The following is a 27,210-nucleotide window of genomic DNA, read 5'->3' on the forward strand; positions in this document are numbered from 1 at the left end:
TCTGTTACATGAATTTTGACTACATAAAAAAATGGAAAAGGGAAAAGCAAATGACATTCTAGTTCAGTGAGAATTGATAATTTAAAAACAAAATCAGCTGCAGAGGCGGCTTAGTGGGAAGGAGCACTGGCTGCTCTTAAGAGTTCCCAGCACCCACAGGGCGGCTCACAATAGACGGTAACTCCAGCTCCGGGACCCTCTTCTGACCTCCACTGGCACCAGGTACACATAAATCATGCAAGCAAGACACTCGTACACATAAAATTAAAATCTTTGAAAAAATAAAGCTCAGCCAATGGAGTGGGGCATCCTGAAGGGAAACCAGGGATAGGAAAAGGAGCATTAGGAAAAGGAGCAAAACCCTAACAGCCTTGAACATGGGATGGGCTCATCACACAGTAGCACTAGGACCTCACGAGAGCCAACTCAGAAGTTAAATTTTCACAAACCCAGAGCTAGTCCAAAGTGAGGTTACTTTTAAAATAGTTCAAAATTAAGACACTACTTGAATTTTAGAATTCCTGCCTAGAAGGCAGACAGCACAATACACTGAACAGATAAAGCGAAATGCAGATGTGCATAGCTGCAGTCTGGACTGTTAATCATTGTCACAGCCTTTTAGCCAGTGTCTCATTATCCAGTAGTTGTGAGACCTTAGCATCTCATATTACAATACAGTAATTTCATGGTGTATTGTTCCCATTTATATCACAAATACTTCTTCAGGAGGATGCAATGTGAACTTCCTCCATTATATTGTAGTGTGTATGTGCACACACACATACATGCATGAGGGTACACATGTGTGTGTGTGTGTGCGCGCGCGCACGCGCTATGGTCCAAAGCTGACTTCTGATAGCTTCTTCAATTGTACTCCACTTTATATACTGAGGCGTGGTCTTTTCCCGGAATCTGTAGCTAAGCTGGGTAGCCACCTTGCTCCAGGGATGTTTGACTCCTATAAGCTGGGATTCCAAGCTCTCCAACATTTCCTAGGGGTCTAAGTCCCGGTCCTCCTGCTTGCTTAACAAACAACTCAACCTGCTGCCTACTCTGATGTATCTTTGTGCTGTAGGAGCCGACACCTGACTTCTGTGCAATGTTAATGAAGCCAGAGCTTCAGGAGGAAGCTGGGAACACCAACTTAACTTCTTCCCCCACCCAGCTTATTTCCTGTTGTAAGCTGGCTATACAAGACAACCAAACAACAAACAGAAAACTTGGGAAGATGGGAAATACAGAAGAGGTCTTAATGACCTCGCCCAAGGGGGAAATGACTAGGGACATTGTGTCCTGTAATCGGTGCTCTCAAAACTCCAGGGGTTTTGAATGCAGGTGTTCGGGCCAGGAACCCCAGGTGCGAGCTGAGTTTCTTTCTGCACTCACCTTTAGGGTCAATTGGCAAGCCTGCTTGACCACAGGTGGAGCTCTTTGTGGTCTCTCAAACACATCATTCACTGTGTTTTAAGCACATACGCCAGGAATGGGGCACACAAAGCAGCACTATTCCACTTGGGGAGAAAAGGAGGATTGCACAGGAGGTGAACCATCGCCACTCGGTAAACAACATCACCATCTAGTGGCCAAAAGTGACAGCACACCAAGACTTCCCAGACCAGATAGGACATAGAATACATCTGTATCTGGTTTCCAAGCCACAAAATGGCATTTTTAATAAACTGTGGTCTTCAAAGAGCCTCTGATATTCTTCAGAATTTGTCTTTAATGTGCATAAGCACAGGTGCTGTCTGTTTTTCTGTGGTATTTTTCCAATAGACCTCAACTTCAAAGGCAGGAGATGCTTTGAAGCCACCCGGCTCTGCATACCCTTCCCTGGTTGATAGAACTGCAGCCCCTTCTGATGCAGGTAAAAAAGGAAGTTCCCACTATAAAAGAAGTGAGGGCTGCTATGTTTCTGTTCACTATCAGCCACTGTCTGTACTTCACTTTCCCCAAGTCCTGGAAAAAAAAAAAAAAAGACCACACCACTAACAACTGCATCAACCCCATGACTGACTACACAGTAACAGTGTCAGGTTGCTGAGGTGGGGCTGTAGAGACTGCTGCTAATGAACACGCTGGCCCTTCCGCCCACGTGTTGTAGTTTTCTTTAGGTTCTGGACTAGTATCCACAATGATTGCTGGGTTGCTATTCCTGCACAAACATCATGACCAAGAAGCAAGTTGGGGAGGAAAGGGTTTATTCAGCTTACACTTCCAAATTGCTGTTCATCACAAAAAGAAGACAGGACTGGAACTCAAGCAGGTCAGGAAGCAGGAGCTCATACAGAGGCCATGGAGGGATGTTCCTTACTGGCTTGCTTCCCCTGGCTTGCTCAGCTTACTTTCTTATAACCCAGGACTACCAGCCCAAGGATGGCACCACCCACAATGGGCCTTCCCCCTTCTTGATCACTAGTTGAGAAAATGCCTTACAGCTGGATCTCAAGGAGGCATTTCCTCACCTGAAACTCCTTTCTCTGTGATAACTCCAGCTTGTGTCAAGTTGACACAAAACCAGCCAGTACACTGATCTTGCTAATGAAGTCTCCTCTATCATCGTGTTTCTGGGTTTACTGGAAGCATTCTTGGATTCTAGCAGGTGTATGATATGGTCTTCAGCAAACATACTTATTCTCAGTCAAGGATTAAGCCAAGTTCTGGGAAGATGACAATCAAGGAAGACAAAGAAGTTGAATGTCTATTTAGGCTGAATCCCATCAGTCAAAGCAATGGAATGTGTCAATCCCGAGGAGTTAAGGAAGCCTAGGAAAACAAAGCTGTTTTGTGTCCAGAAGCAGGTACACTGACCGAGATCTGAGCAAGGCTGGTCATTCTAGGTGTCAAAACTCCCTGGGCTTCGCTCTCCACCACACCCAAGCTGAAAGCTGCCTTCCAGGCACAGCCCAAGTGTTTCACATCATGCACCTACTGGGCATTCCTGAAGCCAAAGCTACAGTCTGAGAGAAAAACAGGGTACCAGAGTCATCTCCAAAAACGTTTATTAGCATGATTAAAAACATTTTTTTGAATAGTAAGAGAAGGAGTTTCTAAACATGAAAGTTATCAACGGTTCTACTTTATAACCAATATTTGGAATTGAATGGACAGCTTTATTGCCAGTCTTCATTTATTAAAAACAATCCATTTATCAGTTCCATGATATCATGACTATTGCTTTGTCTGGGAATGAGTCCCTACAGCAATTAAGTATAAAAAATATCTTCCATCATAATTGGAGAGTGACCTGCATTGGCGGGTGATTCTGAGTAAAGAGTTGATTAAAAATACACAAAGAGCTGGGTTTGCTTTTAAAAACACTCCCTTACACACTACAAGGAAAGAATTAGTATTTTGGCTTTTTAAATTCCTACATGATACTGAGAATGACAGTCCCCAGAGGTCCCCCTCACATCACCAGATGCATCTTCTCTTCTGGAGGGCAGATCCCAGGGCCGACTCTGAAGACTTGGGCCTCCTCATGTTTATACTGGTCTGAGAACAAAGACAGCGTCGTCCAGAACATAGTAGTCATTGTACATGTCGCCTTCACACAGGTATGGCAGTCTAGTGAAAGCTTCGATGACAAAGCCAGCTTTCCTGAACACCTCAGGCAGACTATTCACTTGCTCTTCCCAATTCTGTCCCTTGATTTCCAGAATTTCCGATGGTTTCTCCCACTTGCCACCTACTAGAACAAATAAAAACATTAAGTTAAATTCTTGAACAATGACTCACTAAAAGAGGGACATGCAGGGAGCGCGAGTGTTCTGGGATAACGCCCTGGATGTGCCATCTCTGACAGCTCCACTCTCTTCAAGGCAAGTGCACAGAGCCTGGAAGGAGTGACAGAACTTACCCAAAGTCATGTTCCCAGGCTGCCTGCATCCAGAGCCTACACTGATGGAGCTACTTTTGTGGCTCAGAAACAAGCCAGTGAATATTGAATATGGGGTTACAGAGTAACCACTAGTATTTGAAAAGAGGTTTGGACATACAAGATCATGTATACCTACTTCCTATCTAGAACTGCCTGGCTGAAAATTAAAATAAGCTCATGAGGAATTTCAATTCACAGAAACACATGTGCTTTTCAAGAGAAGCTGACCCATTCCCTCAGTCATCAGTCAATCAATTCCATGCCAATTCGCATTAGGAGCCTGGGGTGTGGGAAGCAGACAAGGTTTGTTCCCTACAAGACACACCCTGACTACAAACACACAAAACCAAAAGTACATTTGGATATGGAGTGCTCTTAGAGGCTGTGGTGACAGGCCACTAAATTCATAGTGAGGCTTCCAATGCTAAGGTGATATACCACCAGCAGGTGATAGCGCATACACAAACAGGAAAGACTACACCCTTCTCAGTGGCCAGCACTGCATTCTCTCCCTGTCAGGGGAATTAATTCTTGGTGGGAGGGGAAACTGCTTTTCTGGCCCTCCTTGCAGCAGGGCACTGGTGCCAAGACTGGAATGAGCTGGTGACCCAGAATAAAATGAGGCTTTTTGCCAAGTGCAGGCACTAATAACAAGTGGCTATGGAGGGGGCTGATGAGTGGGTGTTGATGACAGACTTGTAGTACCTAGTGCCCCGCATCAGACCAGTTTCAGTGTGACTCAAGCTCCTCCTGACCTGGAGTTGACGTGGTTCTGCAGGCCTTCTGAGGCTCCCGGAGCCACTTCAAGACCTATTAACAAGTCTCTTTTTGCTGATCAGCTAAGTTCCTGCTACTTACAAAGAACCACCTGACTATAGAGGCTGGGGAAGAGGGGGTGCTGTGTGTGACTCAGACCCAAAACAAGCACAAGGGACAGACACACTTTGCTTGTCAACACTAAGAACTCTCTGGCTTGAAGCCTTGCTCACAGGCTTAGCAGCAGCTGTGAACTTCCTTACCATGCCAAACACACAGTCGTGCCTCTGGGCTTTTTCTCCCAGGCCTACAGGAAACATGGGCTCTTGCTGCTGCTCATGTCATGTCGAGCAGCTTCTGGCCCCAGAGGCACTCCACAGCAGAGCACATCAGTAAGAGCACTCTAAAATGTCAGCACTGCTTGAGGAGCACATGACTTCCTGCAACCTCCACAAATATCAAATGCCCATGACAACTTCTAATATACACACATGCTCAGACTGAAATCTCAACTCTAAATGGTGAAACTTATTACAAACCATTCTTACACAATTTCTCAAAGTTCCTGCTTGTGCTTCCTTAATGTGAGTTCCTCTCTTTACTTCTTCCTTTCTGAAAAGAGAAAAGTAGAGAAGAAGGCATATGCACAGAGATGGGCCCTGCGAGCACAGGCAGAAGCGGCCTCCGGCTAGAAATCAGCCTCGTCCTTTTCCATGTCGGTAAGGAGGTTGACTTTTCCTTTTCTCTAGTTCATTAAGTAACTGCTGCTTCCTGCCTTATATGTATACTCTAAGCTCTTAGCAGATCATTTAAGAGGGCAGCACTACAGTAAGTCAGTGGGTCTCTTCTCCCCACAGAACTTGGTACTAAAGCATAGTTGAAGAAAGGTTTCCTTACAGCCCTTGGCTGTTTATGCTGCTTTGAGCACATCTCACCAGACAACCTGCTCAGGACCACTTGTGCTAGTCATTCAGTCAATTCCTACACAGGCAAGCTCTGGACTACTGCACACTGCACAATACTAGCTTAATACTTTCATAGGACAATCTTTCTAAAGGCTGAAAAGAACTTGGTTTTAAAGCTGTAACTTGTCCTAGAGAAAAACCACCTGAAAATATAACACCTTTAAATTCTATCTCTACCTGTTCTAGCTCTATAAAAGTTATTTATTTCATCACAGTTTAAATCATCTAACATCTACTCACAAAATCTGGAATGCAGGGCAAGAAATGGAGCAAACATTCTTGAAATTTTTTTCTCATCTGTAAAGAAGGTAGGTAGGGTAGCCTAGTGGTGGGCCACCTGCCTAGCATATGCAAGGGTCTGGTTCACTCTCTAGCACACACAAGAAAAGGAAAGGAGAATGCAGAGGGAGGGGAGACGGGGCAGGAGGGGGGAGGGGTGAAGGAATTATACCTGAATGTTAACAGTGGCTCTTCTGGCTGAGGAACCATGGTCATGTCTTACACTGCTCTATTGTGTGCAATGACTATATACTATTTTTGTACAGTGCTTTGTTGGAGTTAAGAGAAAAGCTTTATCTTTCCAGCTCTCTTATGAAATGTTTGCAGATACAATAACAAAGGAGTGAATAGATGAGATAGTGAGGAGACCGGAAACAAGTCAAGATAAAGCCAGGCAAGGGTGGGCCCCCTGTGTTGGGTAGTCACTTTTGCATATGTTTAACATTTTTTATAATAATAAACATTGGGCAGAGCAGTCGCAGTGCAAACCCAGCACTCGGGAGGCAGAGGCAAGAGGATTCTGAGTTCAAAGCTAGCTTGATCTACAGAGCAAGTTTCAGGACAGCCAGGGCTACACAGAGAAACCCTGCCTCAAAATAAATAAATAAATAAAAATAATAATAGTAATTGTTAGCTTCTGATGCTAATAGTAGATGTTTGAGCTGGGGTGGTAACTCAGTAAAGCATTGCTTTGCAGGCAGTGGGACCTACATGTGCTTTCTAGAACATGTAAAAGAGTCAGGCCTGGTGGCACACACGTACCATCTCAGTGATGGGGAGGCAGAGCTGGGCTCCCTAGCTAGCCAGGCCTACCCAGCCACTGAGACCCTCTCTGGGAAACCCAAAGTAAATAATTCCAAACAACTGAGGTTGCCCTCTGGCCTCCACACGTCTGTACATGCCCAGGCATAAGTATACACACCTGAACAGGCTGGCATGCATAAGCATACACAAAATAAACTCAAGGTATCCAAAATAAGTTCTCTACTTATTTTCTAACAGTTTAAAAACAGGAGTAGTGTGACTTTATTTCCTCCACTGAGCTAAACTTTCAACATTTTCAGTGGAAACTGATTTAAAACAAAAAAAACCTACAGAACCCAGAATTCCTAAAAGAAAAACTTCACACGAGCGGGCTTTAGTGACACTATCCAGACTTCTCTTTTTGACTAATGTTGCTCAACTAGAGGAAGAAGGGACAATACTGTCCCTTCCTTGGCCTGTTAAGTTTCCCCAACGGAGACTGTGAGAGAAAATTCCCAAGTTGCAAGTATTTCTGTGTTAAAGGTTGGTTTACTTTTTTCTTTTAAGATTTGTTTATTTCATGTGTGTGGGTATACTGTCACTGTCTTCAGACACATCAGAAAACAGCATCTGATCCCCATTACAGATGGTTGTGGGGCACCATGTGGTTGCTGGGAATTGAACTCAGGACCTCTGGAAGAACAGTCAGTGCTCTTAACCTCTGAGCCACCTCTCCAGCCCAGTTGGTTTACTTTTGAAATCTTCAGTTGAAAGCCACCTGAGACTGGGGCTCTGTCTGCATGCAGGAAGGACAGGACCAATCCATATCAAGTCTGCAGAGCAGCCCCTGGACATCTAAGGAACTGTGCCTGGGCAGAGCTGGACTGCAGTCAACAGTTAGTGTGAGCCCACTCCCCTTGGCTGGACCTCCTGGCACACAAGAAGTTAGGTGGTACTCCAGCTGACTAACTCCTAACTCCTCTCAGCGAGTCAGCACAGAGCCTCAGCTTACCCCAAGGTACATAATGCTCAAGGAGAAATGTGAGAACAGACCCTCACAAAAACTGTGACTAACTTTACTGCCTCTGCTGCTCTGTGTGGTAACCTACAAGACACAATGTTAAGTGAAAAAGAACCATGGCCCCTAAATCAGCATTTTCACCTTGCGGGTTGCAACTTTGGAGTCGAATATCAGATACCTTGCATATCAGGTATTTACATTACAGTTCATAACAGTAGCAAACTTACAATGAAATAATTTTATGGTTGGGGTCTCCATAACATGAGGAACTGTATTAAAGGGTCGCAGCATTAGGAAGGTTAAGAACTGCCTAGCGGTGGTGGCACGTGCCTGTAATCCCAGCACTCTGGGAGGCAGAGGCAGGTGGATTTCCGAGTTCGAGGCCAGCCTGGTCTACAGAGTGAGTTCCAGGACAGCCAAGGCAGTTCCAGGACAGCCAGGTTTTTCCAGACAGAGAAACCCTGTCTTGGAAAAAAAAAAAAAAAAAAAAAAAAACAAATCCAAAAAAAAAAACAAAAAAACAAACAAACAAACAAAAAAAAAAAAAAGGAAGGTTAAGAACCACTGATAAATGAATACAAGCATCAGAGGATTTGGATTTTCCCCGTTCTCAGGAGCAGAGTAGGATAAGAGGGACCATTTGGCCTATATAAATAGGCAGAAGTCGAACTAAAAACTCACATTTGCTTCAACCAATACCAATTTTCATGTTCCTTGCCCCATGAAGGGCTTAAGGAGACTTCCCATTAAAAAGCACCTGAGTGGTTTTCCATCATGTCTTGGGCTAGAAGGTCAAGAAGCAGACTCAAGCTCCAAGTGTCTCCACAGAGTGACGAGTAGAAGCGGCAGAGGCAGCAGTAGCAGCTGCATTCCATTAGGAACTGTGGTTTGGGCCTCATCACATTCAAACTCTACATCACTGCACAAGAGAGCAACATTCCACTCACCATAGGGGAAACCCAGAGGGAACTCCAGTCTGTGATCTCCTTATTACTACACAACAAGTCAAGCACAACTAAAGCACAGGGCGCTCGCTCCCTGGCCTCCGCTCTACAACAGCTGGAGAGGCCATGGGCTAAGTCAGGCTGCATTTTCTCATAGGTATATCCTTCCTGTCATCCTAATTCCCAAATGGACATCAGATTCATCTCTAGGCAGCCCAGCCCCCAGCAGGAAAAAAACCTGCCAGGGCTCACGTGCTCAATCACACTTCACAGCAGGGGGAGCACAGGAGGAAACAGGCTCTTCAAGATTTAAAGGGTAGCCTGAGATAAAGGGAACCCTTATCAGCACTGTGTGTACTTCTGGCTTCAGGCACACTCCCTCCAATAGCCATAGCCATGAGGTAATGCAACAATGACTTAGCACAGGTGGGGACACCTGTCATCTTCACAGTCTTGTTTTTAATGGGAATAGGACAAGAAACAGACTGACTGGTCCCTGACTCAACAGTGCCAAGGAGCAGCAACAACAAAGTCCCTCAAGACCCATGTGCTTCCTCACAGGTGTGCTGGGCGCCTGTACTGTGTCTGTGCTACAGCCAGCTTACCTAGAGGTGGACCACGGTTCTGAGGCTGTCACCATGGAGTGTACCTTCTCTACAACTGGATGCTCTCTGGTGCAACCAAAAGGCTTATGGTTTCGCTGTGGCACTCATCAGCCTGAAGCTCTGTGCTTGGATGGATGCAGAAATAAGGCGGACAAGTTCACAGTGAAAGAAACCCTGGACCACAACCAAGTCTCCCTCACTGTTAACAGGCTGTCTCCAAACGACAGTGCAATTTACATCTGTGGAATAGCATTTCCCAATGAAAAGGCACCGAGCGCTAAACAGACTGGAAATGGGACTACACTAGTGGTGAGAGGTCAGTCCACAGGGCTACATCACATCTGTTACGATGTATGTGGTTATTAGTTTCATAATCGTGTTGTAAGCCTTTTCTCTAATTTTGTTGTTGTTCACTATTTTTTACCTTTAAATCAATTCTTGCTATACTGTTCTAGGCTGGCTTTGAACTCTTGGCCCAAGTCCTCCTCTTGCCTCAGCATCCCAAGGAGCTGGCAACATAGGCATATCTCTTTGAAATGTCTTTCTCAGACTACTCAATGGCTTGGTGAAATTTAGGTAGGTTTGATCCCTCATTTGAATGAGGGATTATCAGGAATCTTATCAGGAAGCCAGAGGCAACAGTTTTTCTTCTGATATCCAGGCAGAATGATAATGGCCAAGGATCTACTGGTGGCTTCTCTCCAAATTTGTGTTTAATTCTCTTTATCTTTTCAGAGTCTAATTTAACTGGGCATTTCTTCTTCTCTTACAGAGTGATTTTTCTAGCTGGTTCAATGCTAAGCAAGTTTCTGAGAAAGTAGTAAGACACATAGGCCTCCCTGTGATACATCTACATACTGCACATACGGTTCTCCTATGTTTACACCTAAAAACAGGTCTCCCTACACCTAGACACTACACACACACACACACACACACACACACACACACACCCTTCTCCCTGGATTATACCTAGACACTGTAGCACAGGTCTCCCTCTAATACCTAGACACTGCGCACACACCGGTCTCCCTGTGTGACACCTAGACGCTACACACACTGTTCTCCCTGTGTTACAGCTACATGATGCACACACAGGTCTCCCTGTGTTACCCCTAGACACTGCAGCACAGGAAGAAGAGTGCTTGATCAGCTCTCAAGAATAAGTCTGAGATGAAGAAAGAACTGAGAAGGCCCACTACTGCCTGTGTTTGTGGATTCTAGCTAGAGTCCATCAGGAAGGGTCTATTTAGAAACTGGCAGCTTGTATCAAGAAAATGTCGAGGCTAAAGTATTATACTACCAAATATCATAATTTGTGCTTTTGAGATAAAGGTTTTAAAACTGATCTGAGCAAAATTCTGTGATGTTTTACAAATTTAAAAAATGTGCATTATACAAACTGAGTCCATGGAACAGGACCTATGGGTTGATGGAAATTATTTTTGTATCTAATTGTACTTTCATGTTTCACATAATCAGTACTGTGTACATGTTTCACATGTTACTTAATCCCCTCTTTGAACACAGGTCACTTCCTCCCCAAAGAGAAAATTCAGAATATGAAAATGAATTCAGTATTTCTCCTTGGAGACTTTCACTAAGAAACACACATGTCACACAGCACAACTGCCTTTAAAGCAGGAGCTGGCTCTAAGATCGTCAATAGATAGCCTCCTCCAGTTTTCACCAGACAACACTAGTTACCTTTTAACAGTTGCACCAACAAATACACAAGAAAGTATCTGTACTGTACCAAAAGAGTTGGTGATTTTTGTTCATTGCTTCTAACAAAAATAAATTCCAATGTCTGTGTATTTAAGTAATGTTTATAAAAAGTAATTCTTGGGCTGAATGTAGCTCAGTGGTAGAGGCTTACACATGTGTGAGGCAGGAGGATCAATCAGCAGTATGGTACCATGAGAAAGGGAGGAAAAACATTCAAAACTCAACAGGTGATTCTTAGCATTACAATAGATGTCCAACTTCATTTGTTTGTTTGAGACAGTCTCACTATGTAGCTCTGGCGATACTGGAACCTACTATGTAAAGCAGCCTGGGCTCCAACTCAGAGTCCAAGTGCTGACAGTAAACAGGGGGCCACTATACCTTGCTCTTCAACATAATTTTTAAACATTTTTATTTTATGAAGAAGCATTTCTGGTCTAACACCTTTAAAGACCATCAAACTCATTCTATCGCAGGACCCCAGATAGATGTTGCTGGGAGGGGCAAGCACACCTGTAAATGTTGCTTAACAGACATCTGCAGGAACAGCTTCAACAGTGACTGTCCCTTTGTGTTTCCACCATGAAGAAAGACTTTTCAGCAAGGAGGTGCACAGTCTCCTGATAGTGCTCTTAGCACTGCTCTCTGTCTATGTTGCCGGTGTATGTGTGATCGCCATAGTCCTCCTCAAAGTAAGTCAAATACCCTCACCTCCAATGTTACCAGAAAGGTTATTTTCATCTGTCTACCTCAGAAATAGCTGGCCCACAATTTCAGGGGTCTCCACCTCAGAGGAAGCTGCAGTAGATACCTTGTTCCTTCACCAGTGAGACTATTAGTCAGAGACAACATTCACACTGTTTCTTCTTTAAAGTCCAGAACCACAGGACTAAGCACCTGTGTCAGCTTTCTGCTACAAGGGTGAGGACTAGGGGAAGGGTACGTTTCTATTATCTAGGAAAAACTAAAGTACAATCTTTAAGAGCAGAAATAATTAATGAGAAGTTAACTAGAAGTTGCCTTAAAAATATTTAAAACTAAATGTACCAAAGGGAATCTTTGATCTGAATATGTTAAAAAGTTGGGGCATAAATCGTTATTAAAATTTGTTCATATGCTATAACAAACATCCATTTAAGTTGTTAATTCATTTTTTAGTTCAAGGCACTTCAACTGTTATGAAAGTTACCTAATGTGTGCCACTCAAACACTGCACCAGCTTGGTCCTCCTTCAGCATAAGGTCACAAAATGCTCACAGATTTTCTTATTCTTGGCAGTCAAAATCTAACAGTCTAAGAAGCAGAGAAACCAAGGAAGACTCAAAAAAGGTACTGTGAGTTCTTGCGTTTTTTATACTGTGATAGGCGGGATCCAGTTCGATGGTAAACTGTGTTAAGAAGCCCAGAGAACAGCACAGTAAGAACTTCTACCCTGGAGGTTCCTATTCCTGGTTAGGGATCCTCAGCCATCACCTGGGCGGGAAGCTGCCATCCTAACCTGACAGTTTTCAGCCATACATTCTACTAAATGTATGGCCCATTGCTGAATCCCCTGCAACGAAGATAGAACTCGTGCTCCTGAAAGACAAATGTTTCCTTTTGATTTTGCAGAAGAGTGCTCGGCGCATCTTTCAGGAAATTGCTCAAGAATTATACCATAAGAGATATGTAGAAACAAGTCATCAACCTGTAAGTATGAAACAGCATCTATCACTGAAAAGAGCAGGCTGCCAACAAGCTATCAATAATCAAGTTTTCCTTTAGTAGACTCTTTCTCAAAGTGTGTTTACCTAACAGCAGTTTCACCACAAGCATGACAAAGGACTTTTGATACAACATTCGACAGTTAGTAATGTGGAAACAGCTGTTTTCAATACAGGCAAGGGGCTTGCAGACTACGAATCACTTGTTACCAGTAAGGGAATAATAAATTTGCCAATGTTACAAAAAGCAGCATCTTACTAGCTTTGGGACTGGGTAAGTTTCCAACACATTGATCCTATTCCCAGCCAGTCAGGATTCCCCATGGCATGCTGCTTTAAGGAGACCTGTTCCACAATGCATGGAAGGAATGCTAAACCTTCTATGACAATGTACACAGAGAACTGATGACTAGGAAAGAGGTAAATACAACAGGATGATGACTACGGAGTGTGACTTCCTTTGTCCTTTTTTTAAGGGGGTGGATAATGGGGAGAGTTATCTAATTTGTAAGGCTTTTCACAAGCCAGGAATTTAACTCAGTGGCACAGCATCTGCCCAATATTCATTAAAGCCCTGGGTTCCATCCCCAGATTCAGTTTTTAAAACTAAAATCTAAACTCTTTTTAACCAAAAGAGAATATCATCCACATACTAAATTCATCTTCCTGTGATATAAAAAAAAGCATAAAGACGAAAACTACCTATTCACAATTTTTCCTATTACTTATTACTTCTTGGAATTGGGTCTCCCTGCATAGTCCTAGCTGGCTGGGAACCGGCTATATAGACTAGGCTGACCTCAAACTCACAAAGACACACCTGCCTCTGACTCCTAGGTGCTTTTTCAACAAGAGTAAGTCATCTGAAGCAAGACTGGAACTAAGAGCTTTAAAGTTCCTAGTCAAAGATTTGATGATAACATCAAGACAGATTTTATTTTAGTTCCCATATAATCCTCTAAAGTAAGCAAAAATAGAGCCAGGTACGTAGGCACACACCTTTGATTCCAGCACTTGGGAGGCAGAGGCAGGCACATCTCTGAAAAAATGAGGCCAACCTCAGCTATACTGCAACTTGCAAGCTAGCCAGGCTCATGTAGTGAAACACAGACTTTTTTTAAAAAAGGAAAAACAGTAACCAAACTTTTACAATAACTGGAAGGGCATGATGGTCATCACCCCAGCACTTGGGAGACTAAGGCAAAATTATCAGCTCAAGGCCGGCTTGGGCTGCATAACAAGACTCTGAGCCCTATTTCAGAAACAAACAAAATCAAGATGAGCATGGGACATGTCCCTGGAATCCCAGTACTCACTGGATGAAAGCCAAGGATCTAAGCTCAGTGTGGCCCTGAGCTACCCAGTGAGTTCACAGAAGGCTGCATGACATTCTGGGTCAAAAGACCAGGCAACACTAAAGTAAAGGGTGGGAGTGCAGATGTTTACACAAAACTGAAAATTCAAACAGAATCAAGTGCTTACATACATACATATGAGCACATATACGCTCGGGCATGCATGTGTGTATGTGTGCACACACATAAGACACATGAAAATGATTCCAAGTATACACAAGGCCAAAACTGCATAGTTACAAAGTAGCTCCTTATGTGGCTGTAGGATGACTCCACTGGAAACATAACCTTACACAGCTCCCTGTTTACTGTCACAGGAGCAAGACAGCACTTATGAAAACAGAAAAGCACTCCCCAGCCCTGGAAGAGCATAGATGTGCTTACTTTTTACTTAACCCACTGACAGTGCAACTCCAGAGTCTACGGCAGTGTGAATGGACATACAGCAATCAAGACAACACCAAAGAGAGCTGGTGTGTAGCTCGGCTGGCAGAGTGCTTGCCTGGTAGGCACGGAGTCCTAGCTGTGATCCCCAGTGACACATAGACTCAGCAAAGTGACACGAGCCTATATTCCAACATTGTGAAGCAGTATAAGGAGTCAGAAGTTCAAGGTCATCCCTGAGTATAGTATGAACCTGAGGTCAGACACATCTTGTCTCAAAAACAACCGCCACCACCAAAAGAAAAGGACAGGACAACTGGGAAAACAGCCGGCCACACCAGAAGGCAAATCGGAAGTAGCTGTCACTAAATGTAACTACAGAAAAGAAAACTCAACCGGAGGACCTTTTTTCTAATTTCCCAGGAACAGTCTAAGGAGAAAAACTTCATCTTAACAGTTTTTAAAAACTGTTATGTGTATCCTGTCAGACCACCCAACATGATAGATGTATCATGGCCGTTAACTGGGAGAAGGCTTCAAGTTAAACCACAGATCTCAGTTGTGAGGGGGAATAAATAAATACCTTCCTGAGTTGTAGAAATGATGAAACAATTAGAATCAAGTGAGAAGGGAAAAGGAGGGAGAAGAGCAACTTCTGGGTAAGAGAAACTCATTGTAAACAGCATCTTGGAACAAAAATGATGCCTTCTGATACTGTAACGGAGCAGTGGGCAGTGAAGTTCTCCAGCTGAGGTATACAACACAACTTAGGTTGTACCACCAACAAAACAGCACTAAAAGAGAGAGAGGAAGACTAGAAAGAGGAAACCCAAAGCCTATCAGAAAATGCCTCAGGAATATAGACAGCTGACTCTAGATGTCAGTGTGGTGCCAAAGAACTGCAGACCTAGTGAGCTTGAAAGGAGGGTCTGATACGGCACGGTCCTCACTATCTCACTAAGGTGACCTGAGCCAGGCATGGTGGCACATGCCTTTAATCCTAATACTAAGGAAGCAGAGGCAGGTAAATTTCTGAGTTTCAGACCAGCCTGATCTATAGATCAAGTTCCAGGAAAGCCAGGGCTGTTAACAGAAAAACACTGTCACAGAAAAAAGGGGGTGGGGGTGGGGGGGTTGATAGGATTGTTCTTTGAATATAAGTACCAACAAGCACACACTGCTCATTAACCCATCACAGTGTATTATCTAGTACAGTTGCTTCTAAACTAAATGTAAATGGCACACACTCTTAAAACAGATACAGCCTTCATACACTTTAAAGTCTCTTTGGAAGAGTCTGAAACTTGTGGCTCAAATCAGTGCTACCCTAATAACATGTGTCCCAAAAACTGGAGAGGAAGAAATGGATAACCTCATTTTATTTGCATGCACTTGAACACACACACACACACACACACACACACAGTGTGATATACTCTGCAATTTATATAGACAAAAGGAATAAAATAGTGGCATACATAGCAGTGTTTGGGTTTAAATTTTTTTATTTTAGTTTTTATTCATGTATGTGCATTTGTCTGGGTCTGTGTACAAGTGCCATGGAAGCCAAAAGAGGACATCAGATTCTCTGAAGCTGGATGACAGTCGGTCATTGTGATGTTCAGTGTGGGTGAGGTGAAGGAACAGCACTCTTAGCCACTGAGTCATCTCTCTAGTTACCATCCCTCCCTTTCAAACACATGGCCTCATGGAATAAACTTATCTTTTGCTCCTTACTCCAAATGAACCTCCCATGAACCCCAAGAGGCAAATCCCCTAACTTTGAAACTATCAGCTTAGGCAAAATAAATGAACTTTTGAACCAGATGGCAGAGAGTTAGTTAGCAAGTACTAACTCCACTCAGGAGAGCATTTGTTTCTGTCAGTGACTTGCTCTGGCATTGTTCCCAAAAGACAAGTCTCTAACGTATTAGGATTGAATTCTAATGTGTTTCCCAAAGAGTAAATACAAGAACTATCTCAAAGACAGATTTTAAAATGAAATTTGGAAGGTATTTTCAGAGGAAGGACCTCTTATCTCTGACGTCACATTCAAGAAGACCCAATGCTCACTGAGCACTTAGCTACTCTGCAAGGCCTGCTCTGCACTCTATCTTTGACTTACAATGAACCTGCCCTATCCTAACTCCACCATGTCTACATCTTCATGCTTTTACATACAGTCTTACATGAGTTTGCAACATACTATAAAGACACAGTTCAAGAGAATGAGCAAGGCCCTGAGTTTAACCTCAACACTGTAAAAACAAAACAAACACAACAGCTTAGTGACATGCACACAAAGCCTTCCCTAAGTCCCAATTAATGATCCTTCCTTCTCTGTCCCCACAGTACTTTGCCCTAACTTTTATTACACTGTCCCAACACTGCCTGTTGCAGCTACAATCTGTACTAGAATCACAACTAGAAGCTTAGGGCTCATTTAACCTTTGTATTTCCAGTGCCTGGCTCTTCCCAGCACATAAGTAAGCCTTCAAATACCTTTGTATGAATACAACTGAACAATAATACTATTTTAAAATGTCTTGTATTTCAATTGAGATGAGAAACAGCCCACACACACTGAGCCTTCCCCAGAGACTGCCGGCTAGACCCTTTCTTATTCTATGGGCATCCAGAACATTTCCCCTATTAAAAAATAAAATGTAACTTCCCATTAACACTGGAATCTTTCAGGACATCTGTGAGCAAATGATGATGAGATGTAATTAGTAGGCTGGTGTTGCTATGACAAAATAGAGTAAAAACATCAGAAATGTCTTTTTCACAGTTCTGGAGGCTGAAGTGGAATTAGAATACCACAAGGTGGATTCTAATTAGGCACCTCCTCCAAACTGCTAAAGGTGAAGTGCAGGCTCTGGAACCTTTAGCAAAGCAGGCAGCCCTCATGAACTCCATCACCTTCCCAAGGGCCTACTTCCTAGGCTCAGCACAATGAGGGGGCAGCTTAACACAGAAGAGGCAAACAGGCCCAGAAGTCTGCTATCTACGTCCTCTACTTCATTTGCTTGCCAAGACATGCCAACAGGGTTTTCAAAAAGAATTCATTCTTTTTTCACCTTTGTAAATAATCTCAAACATGTAACCAATAACAATATAGCTGTGGAATTACACACACCAACAGAGAGTACACTCTGAGACAGTTAAAGGGCAGAATGAAGCCTTTGGATTCTAACCTGGATTCTAACCACTTTTGTTACAAGTTGAAGGCAAACTAAAAGACAATCTTGAATCCTTCTGTCTGAGAAACTATGAGCAAGTATAACCAATAGAGTCACAAATAAAAACACAGTGAAAGAACAAGGCAGACTAGAATAAATCTAGCATGAATCAAATACCAAAATTCAGACCCAAACAGTTGGACATTGTTCGACACATGACTTAACCCTCGCAACAAAGTCCAAGGTGGGTATCCCACTCTGGGCAGGGCAAACGCTCAGATTAGTGAGAGGCCATGCTAACCAATAATTCAAATTCAAACAGGGGTTAGCCCTCTGACACTAAGCACCTTCCACAAAACTGACTTAGAGTTTGCCAAGCAGGCAAAGCACACACTGTGCCTTCAAGTCTCCAATCCTCTGGTTCCCAAGGAAATCATATTTGTACAGGATCTCATTAGACTAAGCCTTAAAGAAAGGAAGCAGCAACAGTAGTAACAGCATGCTGTAGACGATCTGAAGAAGTTACAGGTCAATAAAGGTCATCCCTAGCAACAAGACTTTGTCTCAAGTCTGTCCTGTGCCACAGGCCAGACTCCTCAGAGTCCACAGGCAACTCTGACACCCACAACCAAGGCGCTTGTTCTCTCCTAAGTGAAGGCTGCTCTCCGGCTTAGCTTCACTTCCTTTCAATTCTTGTCAGAAACATAAGGAAATGAAATTTGTGGTTAGATTGATGTTTTTATCCTGCCTTTCCGCCTCCTGTTTTGCCAGGAAGCAGCATTAAAATTCTATCATGTGGTTGCTCAACAAGGCACGGGAAGCCAGACCCTTACAACTCAATGACTCAATACAAGCACAATGCAGAGATGGAGCCGAGGCTTAATGCAGGCTGGCACTGCAGCAAGGTCGGATCAGAGGACACTTACTGAGTCTTTCACTGTGTAACACACACACACACACACACTACACAAATGATACACTGTACTCACACTTAGAGCAGTGTGAAGAGTCATTCCACATCAAGAATTAGTGCAAGGGGAAGCAAGTTCAAGGAGAGGATGTTTATTCCATCCATTTTCTCCCTGCCCTCCCATGTCTACAAATTTCCATCTTTAAGCCTGGCATGGTAGTAAGTACTGTAACCCACTTCTTGAAAGGCAGAAGCAGAAGGATCAGGAGTTGAAGCTATCCTGAGTTACACAGTAAGATCAGGTTACATGAGGTCCTGCCTCAAACAAAACAAAACAAAACAAAACAAAGAGTTAGGGAAGATGGGTCAGAGATGGGGAGAAGACTCTTTGGACAAGCATGAGACCCACTGGCCTTCAGATCCCTGGTACCCACCCCATAGCATAGATGGGTGTGGCAGCATGGAACTGTAGTATCAGTGGAGGACACAACTATCTGATGCTCTAGACATAAAGCAGCAAATCCCAGGTTCAGTGAGACCTTGTCTCTAAGGGAAAAAGGGACAGACAACTAATGTCAACTCTGCCGCACTTGCTCCCTCCCCCTCCCTCTTACTCTCCCTCTCACACATACACAGGGGATAGGGGAAGGGAAGGAGGGAGGGAAGGAAGGAAGGAGGGAGGGAGGGAGGGAGGGAGGGAGAAAGGGAGAATAGTTCCTATTTTCCATACCAACAACAAAAACTCTTAGATTTGGCAAATGTTCAGACAAGCACTGAGTGCAGAAGGAGGCATGGTGACCTGCCACTGTAATCTCAGCATATGAGACGCTTAAACGGGGGGATCATGAGTTTCAAAGCAGCTGAAGCTGCAGGACCCTATCTCCAAAGAAAGCAAGCAAACAAACAAGAAATAATGAGAAAATAAAAGAAAAAAAAGAAGGAAGGATTATGACCATGGATGAACTTCAAGGTCAAGAAAAGAATTCAGACGCATACCTGTACACAGTAACATAAATCCAGTGTTCCACAATCCCAAGAAACAGGAACGCTATTCCTTAAAATATGGGTTTCCACAATATTTAGTGACTCTAACACTTATAAAATAGTAAGGAATTCCTTTAAAATGTCTGCAAGTACTTGAGAACTGAGAAAATGTCCAATCTGGGCATTAAAATTAGAAAACTAGGAGCTGTAGATACAACTTGATTGGTAGACTGCCAAACATCAGGAAGCTGTGGGCTGTCTCTACCACCACATAAATCCTAGCACCAGAGAGGTGGAGGCAGGAAGATGAAAAATTCAAGGTCATCTTTGGCTACATAGTAAATGTGAGGCAAAATATTAAAAAATATTAACATACATAACAAGTTTTATATTAATGTACATTAATTTAACAACATACAGAAGAGCATTAAAGCTATAATCTTCAAGATGACCTAAAGTGCAAACTACTGCAGCTTAAAATATGAATTACTGTGATATTAGGTCCACAGTGAGTATCAGAAGCTACAGTAAACCTGTCAGGAAAGAGCCTGTCTCTTCTAGTACACTCTTCAATCAATATTGTTGAAGAGCAGCACTGTATTCATATTTACAAAATTGTATTCCAGGGGTTGGAGAGATAAATGGCTTCAAGGTTAAGAGTATGCACTGGTCTTTCAAAGGATACCAAGTTCTGTTCCCAACACCCATGTAAGGCTGTCTTCCAATCTCTGCAGATGTTATGCTCACATACACAAACACAAAAGCAATTCTAAAAATGATAATAAAATAAATGTTTAAAAAAGCCTGTTACTCAAGAAATGCTACTTACTAGAACAAGAATGTCTTCAAAACAGAACATTCATCACTTTTAGAGTCTGAGTCAAGAGTTACAAAATGTAAAACAAACAGTCATGATATTCAGCAGATAGCTACTAGCAGATTAAAAGGTAGAACTTGCTGCTTGACTTGACTTATAAGCCACTACATAAGTGGTTCAAGCTGCCTTGAAAGGCAGAGCACACAGATACAGAAGCACTGGCGCAGCTGAGCAAGAGTTATTACAACGCCAGCCAGCGGAGTACAGAATGCTGTAAAATCTCGATTGAGATAAGCATTAACCAAGGTGATACTACACAGGGCTAGCTGTATTATCTTAAATTCCAGGTTACTAAGAAATGCTAGACTATGTTTAGTTGTTCATGAGATAAAATCACAAATACCAGCAGATAGTCATGCTGAGCAGAGCTGACCAGCCCACACTTACCGTTCTCCACATAGGGATGAAAGGGCAAAACCAAGGCCAGGATGACTCTGCCTTGGGTGGGCTCCAAGACACTTCTGATATCTTTTAACAGCGTCAGGGGCTGATCACAGCGGTCCAGCAGATTTAAGCAGCTGATGACATCATACTGGAACCCTGTATTCTGCCATTCATTTATACCAAGCACTCTGCAAAATCAAAAAGAACTTGGTTACTATTTCTCCCACGCAGAGACAACTTTTAAAATAACTAAGATAAGCAAGGAGTAATGGTGCATGCCTTATTCCCAGCACTCAGAAGGTAGTTGGGTGGGTCTCTGTAAATTCAAGGCCAGCCTGGTCTACATTGTGAGTTCCAGGACTGTCAGAACTACAAAGTGAGACTCTTGTCTTAAAAAACCAAAAACAAAAACTAAGATGCCAATAAAAGCGAGTAACTTTGCCTTCTAAATCAATGTGAATTCAAAATATGCACCTATAATTTATATTTACAATTATACAAAGAACAGGTAAGAAAAAAATGGCAACTGTAGAGGCCAGAAGTCAATCTTGGGTGTTATCTTCAGATGCCACCCAACCACCCATTTTGGGGGGCAGAGGGGGATAGGGCCTCTCATTGGCCTGGAACGCAATAGCTATGCTATGCAGGCCAGTGGCCCGGGAGCCTCCCATATCTGTGTCCAGAGTATTAGGATCACACGTCCATGCCACTACTTAACTGTTTCACATGTCTGCGGGGCACGGCAGTTAAGTGCCCATGCTTGCCTGCCAAACACTGTGCTGGCTAGGCTAGGTCCCCAGGCCATGGCATTTTACCTCAGAGCCTGCCTGCCTTTCTTTCTTTCTCTTCTTTGCTTTCTTTCTTTCTTCTTTTTTACCTTCCTTCCTTTCTTCCCTCTCTTTTTCTAACTTGTGTTTTGAAATTTCTATGTAACCTTGGCTAGCCTCAAATTAGCTCCTGTTTCTACCTCCCAGCACTATAACAAACCAAGAGAACAGGCAGCTCCTTTGCTGTACATGTGTCTGTCTGCACTAAATGCCTCCTGAACGGATCTAACATTAGAGTGTCAGAAGCACTTTACCACCATCACACTACTGCCTACCGATTTCAGAAGCTGCGTTCAGTTCATTAAAGAAGCAGAAAGAACAGTCTACTATGCAGACTGCTTTCACAGTAAAATGTCATCAGTTATATTCTTAAACAATAAAATAAATGATGAAAGTAATGCTTGTATAATGCATTAGCCAAACAAATTAAAAGCACAAATTATGCATTTGATTAAACAAAACAATAATCTGAGGTCTGTGATGGAAGAGAAGCCAGACAGGAAGCAACAGCACATTCACTAAGAAAACAACCTCTCACTTAAGCCACCTCAACACTCAGCTGCAGGGGAGTGGCTTCTGTGTTAGAGAACTTTAAAAAACGAAAAAGACACTCTCTGAACCAAAACTTAAGAGTTTTAATGTTGTGACAGTTAAAGCTTGTTGACAGCAAGTCAAGGTCATCCTTAATCTTTTAAAGTTGTGTTTGCAAACTCAGTTCCCTTCTTTAGGATACATCAGTAGCTGTACTCAGGCTGCCCAGGAATCCTAATGAATTGCTGGAATTCTTCATTTTATGACAAAATGAAAGGAGTGGCTTGTCCAAGTTCACAGTGTAGCACAGGAACTCCAATTTAGAGCCTCTCCTAGCATCTTCCTCAGGTAAGGTGCAGGCCCTCTAAAGTACGGGAGGGAAACCTGACGAAGACTCCTTGGAGAAGCCCTGTGGCCTGGCCAGCTAAGCAGGAATGCCACCTATACACTCCATTCTTGTATCTTTTCATTAAGAAAGGCAATGAAGAGGCTCGTACCCTCCCTCCCAGTCCACTTTAAGCATTGTTTTTAGTTTTTATTAAACTTATGTATATGTCTGTACCACTGCACACATGTGGGATGCAGAAGACAACTTGCAAAGTCAGTCCTCTCCTCCCACAATACAGGTATCTGGGGTCAAACTCAGGCTTCATACTTTGTGGCAAGCTGCCTTCTCACTAAACCAACTCACTGGCCCTGGTTTTGTTTTAATTAATTAGGAAGATCCGGGGACAGATAAGAAACCTACAAGGTGTCATTATAACAAAAGCCAAAGTACTCCAAGTTTTAATATAAACTAACCTCTATTTGGAGAGGTAATGTATTCTAATTATTACCATTGTAGGTCTACCAAGACAGAAACTGAGGATGAAACCAAGGCAGGCTATGCGGTCTGAATTCCAATTCACTTCTACATAAGGTCCTTCAAATATAACATTCCAGTTATTTAACACTGATGTGAGAATGGTTGATGTTTCTATCCATAACTCAACTTCTAGAATCAGCTGTGCCTGATATAGCACAATCTATATTTCCTTCCATTTAAAGTCTCATCAAGTATTCACAGCAATCTTTCCTTCCACCACCAGCCTAGGTCTGTCCCTTCCCCAGACTAAAACTCTCCATGTTTTCTAAATGTTTAATCTGTTCCTGCCCCACCAAAGCTTCACAGATGCTTGACTACAGAGGTCAGTGAGGACATACTTCTCTGTCAAAGGCTTGCCAAATACCACAGAAGCAGGCTCCACCTCCACATGGTGTAAGCACCCTGTAGAAAGAATTCTGGAATTTTGGTTTCTTTCAAAAACACAGAAATATTGTAAGAATATGTTTTCATATTAATCCCAGGTGTGAGGATATGAGGCTCCTTCACAGCAGCTGACTACGATTTGCCTCGTGCTCTAGCAAGGGCATAGTTTTGCCAGCTGCAGTTTGTACAACCGTGTGATGTTTGGAATTCTGGGAATTTCTCAGAGGGTATATAAATGCTAGAGCCCCAATAGGTTGGTGTAGATGGTAGCTGGTGGTTCAGGGGTGGGGGTTGTTGCGGTTTGTTAGTAGTTGTGTTCCATTAAGAAGCAAAAAGCAAGAAATTAAATTCAGAGATCTCTCTCTACCCTCTATCCTTCTTTCTCTCCTAATGATAAAGATAAAGGGGACAGGATGGGGGGGAGAACTCACAAAGTAGCAAAGACCAACTACAAACAAAGAAACATGATAAAAAGAGACTTCTCTCCCCTATCCCCTCTATCCTTTCTCTCCTCTCTAGTGATAGGGGGTGAAACTGGGGTTGCGGGGGCGGTGGAGGGAGATAAAGGGTGGGAAAAAGAACCCACACAGTAAAAAAATTGGTTATAGAAACCAATATACAGAGACGTCTCTTACATTATCTTCAGAAGTCTCTGAACCCAGACTTCATACCTAATAAATACTCTTCGTAAGTTTCTCAAGCGCCAGGTGGTCTGCAACCTGACCTTTGACCCTTTACACCCATCATTACTGGGTATAATTACTGTACAGCTGAGTGTGTGTGTGGAGCGATCCAACTACTGTCAAAGATGTAAAGAAATTGGTCAGTGGGGATGTAAATAATATAGGTGCTGTGGAGAAGGTACAGTAAATCCCCCCCCAAAAAATAAACAAAAACAAAAACCTATACATAGACTTAAGAGGCTGGAGAGACAGCTTAGCAGTATGGAACACTTAGTGCTTCTACAGAGGATCTTGGATTGGTTCCAAGTACCCACATAGTGGTCACAATCATATGTAATTCCAAATATAAAGGATTCCCAACACCCTCTTCCAGTCTGTGTGCGCATCACACACACACAAGGTACACAGACATATTTTAGATGTATAATGTTTTGCCTACATGTACATCTAAAAAACAAAAACAAACAAAAACCATAGACTTAACATGTGATCTAGCAATTCCAGTTTTAGGCATACACCCAAGAGAGCAGGGACTGAAACAGGCATTTATATTACTCACTTGGCATGGCTGTAGTGGTCTAAATGAGAATGGCCCCCAAGAGGCTCACACCTGGATAATTGGTCCCCAATTGGTAAAACTATTTAGGAAGGACTAGGAGGTCTTGTTTAAGGAGGTATCACTGGGGATAGAATTTGAGGTTTCTCTCTCTGCTTCATGGTGGTCTCAATGCGTGAACTCTCAGCTACTGCTCCAGTGTCATGCCTGCCTGTTACCATGTTCCTGCCAAATGGTCACAGGCTCACCCTCTGAAACCGTAAGCCCAATAAACTCTTTCTTGTATAAGTTGTCTTGGTAGCAGAGCAATGAAAAGTAACAGACAAATTGGTGGTAGCACACACCTTTAATCCCAGCACTTGGGAGGCAGAAGTACAGCCAAGACTACCTCTTGGTATGTCTTGGCCCTCTTTGGGAGAAAAAGAAAAGAAAAAGGAACGGAACTAAGACAAATGTCAGAAACAACCCAAACATCCATAACACAGACCGTGTGCAGAATGTGCACTAAGCCTTGAGTCCTGCTAGGACTCCTCCAAGACACAGTACACAGAGCAGTCAGATTCATACAGAGTACAACAGAGATTACAGGCTGGAAAAGATATGAGACTGTCCTTAGGGAAGATGAATCTGTAAGGATAGATGATATGAATGTGCCACGACTGCTGACCTAATTACAGACTTAAAAACAACTAAAGGGATATATTTTACTTTACATATATGTTACCAAAATTTTTTAAAACATATAAAACATCTGGACATGCCAATGATGAGGGCATGTCCTCACATCTGCCTACTTCAGGCTGTCTCTCATTTATGCTATCTTTCCTGTGATGTCAAGTTCTCTGCTACAGAAAAATGCTGCTATGGAAAATTCCCTTTCTCTGGTTTCCCATTGTTTTGTGTTTAATTCTTAACCATGGAAAACTGCTCCTGATTCTTATCACTAGGATATGTGCAGAGGTAGAGTCCTTGGCCTTGCATTCAATCCCCAGTGCTACAAACAAAACAGAACAAAACCCAACACACATACATACACTTTCAAGAAAAAAATCCATCAAAACCCAAGAAATGCCCAGCACCCCCAGCACACCTCTAGAACTGGTACCTGTATTTCTTCTTCTGGAGCTGCCAGATCATTGTTTCAGAAAGCTCAGTGGCATAAATTTCTTCAAAATGAGGGCTCATGATTTTCGTGACTTCTCCATCTCCAGCACCTAAATCAAGAAGTCTATGGGTTTTCCAGTCCGGATTAATTTTAAGCAGTCTCTGAAACTGATCTGGTGAGAACACAAACATGGAGCCTCTTCCTAGCAACCTGGGGAAAGAAGGACAGGAGATGAAATCTACGACTCTAAAGAATGTCTGCGTACCCAGAGAAAACAGCACCAAAGTTTTCTGACATTATTAAATTATTATACAATTAAAAAATAGTTTATCTTTCATGCCCCAAAACAAATTCACAAAGAGGTGAGGGGAAAGGCAGAGATGCCAGGCAAACTGAGTCGACGGTAGCAGGTGGAAGAACCAAACAGGCATTTTAGGAAGATGAACTCAACAATGGTAATAGGATAAAATAACTTTGTATAAAAGAGTCTTAAGATGCCCTAAAAAATGGATTTAAAATGCTTTAAAAGAGAAAAAGAGCAACCGTTGTGAGATAGCCAGGTGGCATTAAGGAAATGGGTCCACACTCAGGTAGGTTTATAGTTAGCTGAGACCTATACTTTATTAACGGTCCTAAAACACTTCAGGCTGATAATATGGACTGAAAAAAAAACAAAAACAAAAAGAGGCTGGCAGAGGTTATGTGGGGCCTAAAGGAGACCTCCCTCAGAAAGGCAGGTACAGCCCATGCAAATCACAAAGAGGTACACTCCCTATTTCTTTCTTGCTCCCAAATCCTGGTTTGTCTTCAAATGAAGTAAAACTCAACAGCACAAATCCAAGGAGCTATTTCATTCCAGTGAGGCTGAGCACCTGCGACTGCCAGCAGCCCACTTTTAAGATTTTCTCTACAACCTGAAGCAGCTTCTGAAGCAACTCCTTCTCAGACCTTGGAAAACAGACTTCAAAACATTAATACAAGAAGCAGGGAGGTCTGTAGCATTCTATCACTACCTGGAAATAATCAGAATATAAACAGGTTACCATTCAATGACTACCAAGATGCTTGTAACAAGATGCTCGAAGTACATCAGCTTCAAGAACACTAATAAAAGGCATGGAAATGATGTAATAAATTCCTTTTCTTCTTTTGCCATTAAGGCCACTGAGAGTTTAACAAAATCTAATGATATATTTAAAGTAAGTCTTCTGCCTCACACAAATGCTGAGACTGGGGAGTAGGAACTGTGAAGATCCCAGAGACAGCTAAGCATGTTCTAAGAACCACTTCTTACCAAAGGAAGCAGCATCTCATAAGACACATAACTCATGTCCACTGTTTGTATTGCTAGTGGAAAAACAAGCACATGGATGAAAAGGGACTGTAGATAAATGGACATATAAAATACACACAGGATCCAGTCAAGCAGAAGGGCTCCAGACAGCCTGATATATCAGGGATCTACAGCCTGGGATCATGCCATAGATCCCAAATAAGTCAACAAATATTTTTCCAAAAACTTTCCCAGCTATATAAAACATGTTTTCCAAGCCATCCT

At 42.8% G+C, this 27,210-nt stretch overlaps 2 protein-coding genes across 4 annotated transcripts in view; one reads left to right on the forward strand and one right to left on the reverse strand.

Moving 5' to 3' along the window:
• Positions 1-2,985: 2,985 nt before the first annotated feature.
• Positions 2,986-27,210, reverse strand: part of Mettl9 (methyltransferase like 9) — a 38,409-nt gene continuing 14,184 nt past the window's right edge. For 2 of the 3 annotated variants that reach the window (XM_052199963.1, XM_052199946.1), the window contains 3 exons: positions 25,653-25,862; positions 20,705-20,889; positions 2,986-3,691 (listed from right to left, as the gene is read on the reverse strand). In XM_052199963.1, coding sequence (XP_052055923.1) covers positions 3,486-3,691; positions 20,705-20,889; positions 25,653-25,862 — 601 coding nt within the window. In that variant the 3' untranslated portion in view covers positions 2,986-3,485. The remainder of the gene's footprint in view (positions 3,692-20,704; positions 20,890-25,652; positions 25,863-27,210) is intronic. The other variant, XM_052199954.1, reaches the window with a different exon arrangement.
• Positions 5,229-15,843, forward strand: Igsf6 (immunoglobulin superfamily member 6). The gene is made up of 6 exons (XM_052199978.1): positions 5,229-5,355; positions 9,151-9,510; positions 11,511-11,614; positions 12,201-12,251; positions 12,534-12,611; positions 14,298-15,843. Exons 1-6 carry the CDS (start codon positions 5,289-5,291, stop codon positions 14,352-14,354), a joined length of 717 nt encoding a protein of 238 aa, XP_052055938.1. The 5' UTR covers positions 5,229-5,288; the 3' UTR covers positions 14,355-15,843.

The sequence above is a fragment of the Apodemus sylvaticus genome, chromosome 1 (genome assembly GCF_947179515.1).
Source record: "Apodemus sylvaticus chromosome 1, mApoSyl1.1, whole genome shotgun sequence".
NCBI classification, from domain to species: domain Eukaryota; kingdom Metazoa; phylum Chordata; class Mammalia; order Rodentia; family Muridae; genus Apodemus; species Apodemus sylvaticus.